This window comes from Myxocyprinus asiaticus, chromosome 28 (assembly GCF_019703515.2).
Source record: "Myxocyprinus asiaticus isolate MX2 ecotype Aquarium Trade chromosome 28, UBuf_Myxa_2, whole genome shotgun sequence".
Taxonomy (NCBI): domain Eukaryota; kingdom Metazoa; phylum Chordata; class Actinopteri; order Cypriniformes; family Catostomidae; genus Myxocyprinus; species Myxocyprinus asiaticus.
Genome location: NC_059371.1, coordinates 19,587,223 through 19,595,458, shown reverse-complemented (window position 1 = coordinate 19,595,458; position 8,236 = coordinate 19,587,223). Strand labels below are relative to the sequence as shown.

The following is an 8,236-nucleotide window of genomic DNA, read 5'->3' as shown; positions in this document are numbered from 1 at the left end:
TTTCAAAAGATAGAGGAATATTAAGTGTTCAAAAGCAAGCATTTTGATCCATACAAAAGCGTCAGCAGCCTTGTGTGCAGTCACAGAGCAATAATCTAGAATTGCATCTACAGTAAAAGTGATAGGACATATAACTTGTCATTAAACAACTCCTATTCAGAGCACAATAATGCCAACTGCACTGCAGCAATTATAAGCACTGATCATACATCACTAAACAGAACCAAATGAGGTCAAAGGTCATGTTGTGGCAAAAACAGTGAGTAATCCTTTCAGGAAGGACACAATTTCATTTCCACCCAATTTGGATTCCCCATAAACACGGTCCACAAATGAAATAGGAACCTGCATAAGAGACAGATAAGATCCATTTTCAGCAATGCATCAGAAAAAATACTGTGCTTGTTGAAACAGATGAAAAACAGATTATTATATAAATATTTAGACAAATACTAAATCATCTACATGTAATAAAAGTGTAATAATAGTAATAATGTAATAACAGTCTTATTATAATGTAATTAAACATTTAAATTCTAAATCTAAACCATGGGTTTTCAAACTTTTCTTTGCCTAGGACCCTCAAATATGATGATCCCCTTGCGAGGAACCCCATTCCTAATATATATATTAGCTATATAATATAAAAATATTTATTTAGTATGAAGTTTAGTGTTTTTTTCTTTACCATCTTATTTTCACTATTAAAGGGATAGTTCACCCTCTGGCATCCCAGATGTGTTTGACTTTCACTCTTCTGCTGAACACAAATGAAGATTTTTACAAGAATATTTCAGTTCTGTAGGTCCTCACAATGCAAGTGAATGGGTGCCAAAATTCTGAAGCTCCAAAATCCACATAAAGGAGCATAAAAGTAATCAATAAGACTCCAGTGGTTAAATCCATGTGTTCAGACATGGTATGATAGGTGTGGGTGAGAAACAGATCAATATTTATGTCATTTTTGGTCATAAATTCTCCTCCCAGCCCAGTAGGGGGCGATATGCACAAAGAATGTGAATCACCAGAAACAGAAGAAGGAGAAGTGAAAGTGATCTGTTTCTCACCCACACCTATCATATAACTTCAGAAGATATGGATTTAACCACCAGAATCATGTGGAGAACTTTCATGTTGCCCTTATGTTATATAAATGATGAGAGAATTTTTTGGTGAAATAACCCTTTAATGTTTGTATATAAACCATAAGAGAAACATTTTAAATTACATTTAAATGTATTCGTATATCGCTTTCGCAATAAATATTATTCCAAAGCAGCTTTACTGAGAATATGGCCTTACAACCATATTCAGCTAAAGGTGACAGCTACAGGTTCAATAATTTTTTATTTTTTATTATCACAAACCAATGCACAGATTTTTTTTATATTTCTTACAGTTTGAACTTGGGCAGTCAATAGAATACAATTTTCATAAATAAACTCATGATTTCCAACCAGTCTTTAGTAAGCTGAACAAAACAGTTATAATGTCATATTCGGCAATGTCAAATTGTTGTTTTTTACTTTTTCAAATTTCCGTGGTACTAGTGCAAATATCACTTCCTGATACTAACAATTGAATTACAACTAGTAAAAAGAAACTAATTTTAGATATCCATAATTGGGTTTTGAATAGAAATGAATGACTGATGAATGTGAAATAAAATAAAAAAATCAACCAGTTAATTAACTATAATTTACACTTTCACTGGTAGTAAGTACATTCCTGATATCAAGAATTAGCATCTTAACCAGTGAAAATTTAATTTTTGATATCAACAATTCCTATCCTGCAAGTGATTTAAAGTCAGTTTGGCTTGCAGTAGTATCACAGATCATTTTAAAATTCTACTAGTGAAAATGAAGTTACAGATATCAAGAATTACAGTGTTTACTAGAGAACATTTAATGTTTGATATGTAGAATATGTATTTCTACTAGTGCAGAAGTAATTACTGATATTAAGAATTGGAATTTCCACTAGTTCTAGTTACATTCCTGATATCAAGAATTAGCATTTTAACTAGTAAAATTTTAATTGTTGATTTAAACATTTCAAATCCTGTGAATGAACAAAAGTCAATTTGGCTTGCCATAATAGACAGCATATCTGCACAATATGTAGAAAAGTCAAATAATGCAATATCACAGTGTATTTCATATTGACATGTATTGCTATTGCAAAATATTGCTTATTTCATTAAAAAAAATACTTGGAACAAAAATCAGAAAGCAAGAGATCAAGATACTGGAATGGAAAGTATTGAAAGTAATATGCCTTCAACAATATAAAATTAAAACACATACAGTGCATTAAATACAATAAAATACATAAAATATTAGAAACATTCTTAGTGCAGATTTTAGCTATCATTCAGTAACAGTAACTAGTTCCTCATCTGAAAATGTCTACCTCTAAAATATAAGAGTCTGAGTGTGTGTGTGTGTGTGTGTGTGTGTGTGTGTGTGAGACCTCCTCAGCTTTCAAACAGAACATCAGTGCAGCACAAAATCAGTTCCACACAAGAATCTGCTGTTGTCTCGTAGCAGCAGATCAGGTTGAATACTGGGTAGTGTAGACAGGGGTCAGGGATGATCAGTGCTTTGGTGATCTCAGTATGTGAGTTGGGAACTGAGATCAGCTATTGCTTAGAGAAAATAAAGTCAATAGGGTCCATAAACAGGCTTATTGAAAGTTAACTTTTGGCAGAATCACTTTATCTGTTACTTTCCACAACGTCTTTTCACAAAGTGTGGAGAGGGAGATGATTCTGGTAGCAATGAAGTAACACAAAGTAACTTTTTTACAAACTTTGCAACTCAAGGCTGGTATCCGAGGTATGGATCCTCTGTAAAATGATAAAACATCAGAAGTAATTTTACCCACAGTTCAAACAGGAGTTTATACATTTTTGCATGACGGTAAAAATGAAAAGCAATTGTGAATTTACCCGCAGCAGGGGCTCCTCGATAACATCCACTGCTGTCACAAACACCAGGAGGGCCAATTTCTCCTTGTTTCCCCAGAGCTCCTGGTATACCAGGAGGTCCTGATTTACCATCTTCTCCTTTGGGGCCTGGTTCCCCTGTTTTGGCTTCACCTGGAGGTCCTGATGAAGTACAAACAAATAGTGCTGCACTTAACAGTTTACCATTAAAATTAATTTAATTGGGTTTTTGAATAATTATATGTTTTTTTTATATTTAATATTGCATTAAAGGTGTCATGTATATCATTATATCTATTGTAATAAAAGAGTTTGATGTACAATGTGAATATACTGTAACTGTCAGAAATGAAAAATTTCCTTCCAAGACCCAAAAAGAACATCTATTGAAACAAAGATGCAAAAATAGTTTTTTCCAAAACAGCTGGATTTCAGATGTTAGAAAACCAAAATGTATTTTTCATTTACACTTTACCATCCACATTTACATCCACATTTACATTCCTATTCTAAATTCAGGAACTTGACCTGCCCAGTCATGGTGAAATAATACAGATGAACCAGAAGAAGAAGATGCTTTTACTCTAGTTGGTATGTAACTATCAATAAGGTTAAGATATGGGGAATTTCTGCCAAAATGTGTGCTGTTTCTCAGTATTAAAACCAATTCAGTTCTTGAAGGATGGGGCAGCACCAACTATACCGGACCCCACACAAAACCTGCAACCCAACCATAAGCACAGCAGCAAAAACTGACTGTAATATGACCCCTTTCTGGATCCACAAGTATATTTCAATACCTGCAAATCCCTTTATTCCTTGTGGTCCCAGCATATTGGCTCCTGGAGACCCCTTTTCACCAGGCATACCACTACGTCCTGTAAGTTAACCATAGAATTACACTCAAAAGGCCAGTACAATGCAGAATTCAACCAGACATATCAGATCTGTCTAGCAAATTGCATCTCAACAGAAATGAAAAAAGTTTAATCTTACCCTGTTCACCAGGGTACCCAGGTTTCCCATACTCCCCTCTGCTTCCTTGTCGCCCCTGAGGTCCGCGTGGTCCTGGTGTCCCCCTTCCCCCAGGTATACCTGGCTCTCCTGGTGGAGCTACTGGTTCCTGGATGGGCACTGGCTTCCGATTTATCTCATTTAGAAATGTGTCCAACTTCAGCACCTCATCTAGAAAACAATCTATTATCAGCTATACTCAAGAAATGCAGTTACTCAGGCCAAGATTTCAATTAAATCTACTATTAAATTACCGTACTAAAATTGAATGAAAATGGACATGGAAAGAATAGAATGGGGAGAATTTACTACATACTGTGCACAAGCTTTTCACAGGCCTGTGTAACAAGCTGGAAGATTATGGCAAGAGACTGTGGCTCTCCCTAAAATAAGGAACCATTATCAAAACCCCAAAAAAAAAAAACATGCTAAAGTTCTCAAATGGCATGCATGTACCTTTCATCTACTGAAAGACTTTCAAACCCACCTTCTCTCCCCTCTCACCCTTACTTCCTGGAAGCCCCTGCAAAAGGATTTTTTTTTACATGTATTAAACAATCTAATATGGAACATCTACTAAACATCACAACTAGTGTCAGAAAGTTACCTAATTCATTCAATTCATTAAAATACATTTTCAGTCTTGGTAAGTAATTAGAAGTAATTACCAGTAGTTTAAAGTAATTAAATCAACATCAACTCATATTTTGCACGAAAATATATTTAACTAAGACTAGAATAAAATTCATCAGATGATACAACAAAACAGAAATATTCATTAATTTTGAGGATTTTTTTGTGGCATTTTTGCCCCGAGCTCCCATACATTTCTGACCCTGATTACAACCTTGTACTCATATTTACCATCCCGTCTGTCAGTAATAGCACTTAAAATTCAAAGAATTTCTGTAAGATTGGGTGGATTGGAGAGCAACATGAGTACAGTTAAAGATATAGTTCATCCAAAAATGAAAATTCTGTCATCATTTAGTCAACCTCATGTCATTCCAAACCCATATGACTTTCTTCCATGGAACACCAAAGGAGTTATTTATAGTATAATGTCCAAGATGCTATTTTCCAAGCAATGAAAGTAAATGGTGACCACAGCTGTCAAGCAAGATTGTCAAGGCAAGATTTTCAGTTTCTTAAATTTGTTAAATTTTGGTCTGTTCCTCACAAAAAGTTATTGTATGGCTTCAGAAGACTTGGAATATAGTGTAGTGTAGTCGTATTGGATTATAAACATTCTGCTTTAGGAGATTGACAGCCCCTGGTCACCATCCACTTTCGTTGTATGGAAGTGAGCAGCTCAGACATCCTGCTAAATGTATTATTTGAAGTTCCACAGAAAAAACAAAGTTATACGGGTTTGGAACGGTATGAAGGTGAGTAAATGATGGCAGAATTTTCATTTTTTGAGTGAACTATCCCTTTAAACAGATATATGGGGGATTTACTCACTGTGGGCCCTAGAGGACCTAGTGGTCCTCTCTCTCCCACTGGTCCTGGATGGCCGGGTATACCCTGAAAACCCTACAAATGGAACACAGAGATGTAAAGAAGAATGCAACAAAAAACATATAACAGATATGCCTTTAATGCATTTAGGTAAGGCTGTCTTACTCTCGGGCCAGTAATTCCTGGGGGACCTATGTTACCTTCTACTCCTCTGGTGCCCTGTGAAAGATTTGTGGACAGAAAGATAAATGATAAACTGAACATTTCATTTTGTACAGTACAGCATAAAACAATAGACCAATATGTGTTATACCATATTACAGTGGTACTGGCTCTAAAGCAGGGGTGGGGAACGTCAGGCCTGGGGGCCGTATAAGGCCCGTGAGACCATTTTACCTGGCCTGCGAGGTCATTTGAGAAATAATTTGAAAAGCAAAAAAATACAATTAAAACAATGATTAAAAACAATTTTAAATGATAACAACGCAAAATATTGTATAATAGACAGACCTTTTAGTGTTTTTTTCTTGGTGCATGAGCACGTAATGGAATGCGTACGTTAATTTCAACCCACAATCAGAAATTGCAAGCAATTGTATGGCCTGCGAATAATTTTTGAAATCCTCGAGTGGCCCTTAATGGGAAAAATTTTCCCCACCTCTGCTCTAAAGTGATGCCCAGAGCCACACTGAGACTTACCTTAGGACCAGGAATGCCCTCTTCACCTTTTTGACCAGGAGGCCCTGGTAAACCCTGCAGCCACACAATGAGTGAAGAGTGTAATACACACAAAATTAGATAGCATGAAATAACACTAGATTTTTACATTGTAGCTTGCCCATTCTAAACATGATTCTTGTTTTGTGGGTCCTTGCCATGCAGTTGCTAAGGTTTGCTGTGTGATTGCCAAGGTGTTCTGGATGGTTGCTAGAGCACTACTAGGTGGTTGCTAATTCATCATGTCCATGAAACAAACAATGTTGGACAAGATACGTGCCAAAGTTTAATATTTAGAGTTAGGAGTTTAGAAAAATGAGCAAAAGTAATAGCCTTAGCAAGCATCACTAACTACATATTTGACCAGCTACTGTATAACAGTGGAGCTGGGTAATGATTAAAGACATAGAAGATTGACTCTGAAGATTACTTGACTACCAGGCCTTCCAATATCTCCTTTTTCCCCTCTGGCTCCTGGTGGACCCTTTACAGAAACAAAAAGAGAACTTTTTTTTATCTGTTCCAAATGCTTTATTGATTATATTCGTTATACTGTCTCTATAAAAAAAGGTGTTGGCATACCACTTTTCCCATTACTGTTATTCCCCGTGGACCAGCAGATCCAATGGTGCCAAAGTTGCCCTCAGGGCCTGGCTTGCCTGGAGGGCCCATCTCACCCTGTATAGGAGGCAGAGAAGAGCAAGGAACACTTTGATGAGATATATTTTTGTATATGACAATCAGTACTATGAAAAGTGGGGTGGTATGGCTTAGAGATTAAAGATCTAGGTGGGTAACCCAAAGGCTGTAGGTTTAAATCACAGAGGCTACCTCCAGAAGTTGCAATGGTGCTGACTTTCTAAAACCACCAGGTATACCAGGTAATGAGTTGACCTACCTTTTGCCCCACTTCTCCTTTTTCTCCCTTTTCCCCACGAAGGCCAGGTTTTCCCTGAGAAAAAAAAGCATTGTGGTCAGTTCATATGACTGATAATGTCAGCAAAATTTGGCAATGGAATCACAGTGATGTATTAACTATGATTTTAAAAGATCCACATTTTAATGTCAGTTTTAAAATGTAGTAGATAAGGGATGTAGACTTACAGGTGGACCATTATCTCCAGCTGCTCCGGGGACGTTGGTGGTACAGGTGCATGCATATGGAGGGGCCGGACAGCTCTCCTCATCTCTCTAGAGGACAGAGAGTGACACTCTATATTTACGTATACTCCTACTATCCTTTTTTGACTACATAAAGTAAGCCACATCCATGTATGGACATGTTGAGATGTCAACTCAACCTCAAAGTAATTGTCTGCCTCATGTCAGTAAAGCACAGTATGGATAGATTGAAATTGATTTACACCTGAATTAATGAGAGGAGTGTGGCTCTCATTTACCTGTGCAGGCACATCACAGCAGGTATCTTCTGAAGCCCAGGTAGTGTTGCACACAATCTCAAAGGACTGCAGCTGAAACTGTGGAAAAACACAATATGGCTTTGACATTCAAAACTGAACAAATGCATTGTACAGTGCCTCCAAAAGTATTTTGACACAAAGGGATAGTTCACCCAAAAATGAAAATTATTTACTCACCCTCCTGGCATCTCAGATGTGTATGAATTTCTTTCTTCTGCAGAACACAACTGAAGATTTTTAGAGAAATATTTCAGCTCTGTAGATCCAAACAATGCAAGTGAATGGGTGCCATAATTGTAAAGCTCCAAAATCCACATAAAGGGAGCATAAAAGTGATCCATTTGACTCCAGTGGTTAAATCCATGTGTTCAGACATGATTGGATAGTTGTGGGTGAGAAACTGAACAATAAAGTCATTGTTTTATCATAAATTCACCTCCCTGCCCAATAGGGGGCGATATGCACAAAGAATGTGAATCACCAAAAACAGAAGAAGGAGAAAATGAAAGTGAAGGAAAAAGGACTTAAATATTGATCCATTTATTACCCACACTTATCATATCACTTCAGAAGATATGGATTTAACCACCAGAGTCGTATAGAGTACTTTTATGTTGCCCTAACGTGGATTTTGGAGCTTAAATTCACCTGAATTGTATGGACCTACAGAGCT

At 36.7% G+C, this 8,236-nt stretch overlaps 1 protein-coding gene across 3 annotated transcripts in view; it reads right to left on the bottom strand.

The window, feature by feature from the left end:
• Positions 1-1,123: 1,123 nt before the first annotated feature.
• The window catches only part of LOC127419055 (collagen alpha-1(XX) chain-like), a 39,786-nt gene continuing 32,673 nt past the window's right edge, over positions 1,124-8,236 (bottom strand). Inside the window, exons 29-42 of one of the 3 annotated variants that reach the window (XM_051660117.1) lie at positions 7,543-7,620; positions 7,247-7,333; positions 7,041-7,094; positions 6,725-6,820; positions 6,573-6,626; positions 6,125-6,178; positions 5,591-5,644; positions 5,429-5,500; positions 4,452-4,487; positions 4,281-4,347; positions 3,947-4,135; positions 3,751-3,828; positions 2,954-3,112; positions 1,124-2,851 (exon numbers count right to left, since the gene is read on the bottom strand). In XM_051660117.1, coding sequence (XP_051516077.1) covers positions 2,823-2,851; positions 2,954-3,112; positions 3,751-3,828; positions 3,947-4,135; positions 4,281-4,347; positions 4,452-4,487; positions 5,429-5,500; positions 5,591-5,644; positions 6,125-6,178; positions 6,573-6,626; positions 6,725-6,820; positions 7,041-7,094; positions 7,247-7,333; positions 7,543-7,620 — 1,107 coding nt within the window. In that variant the 3' untranslated portion in view covers positions 1,124-2,822. Of the gene's footprint in view, positions 2,852-2,953; positions 3,113-3,750; positions 3,829-3,946; positions 4,136-4,280; positions 4,348-4,420; positions 4,488-5,428; positions 5,501-5,590; positions 5,645-6,124; positions 6,179-6,572; positions 6,627-6,724; positions 6,821-7,040; positions 7,095-7,246; positions 7,334-7,542; positions 7,621-8,236 lie in introns of those variants that run through there. The other 2 variants (XR_007893596.1, XR_007893597.1) reach the window with 2 other exon arrangements.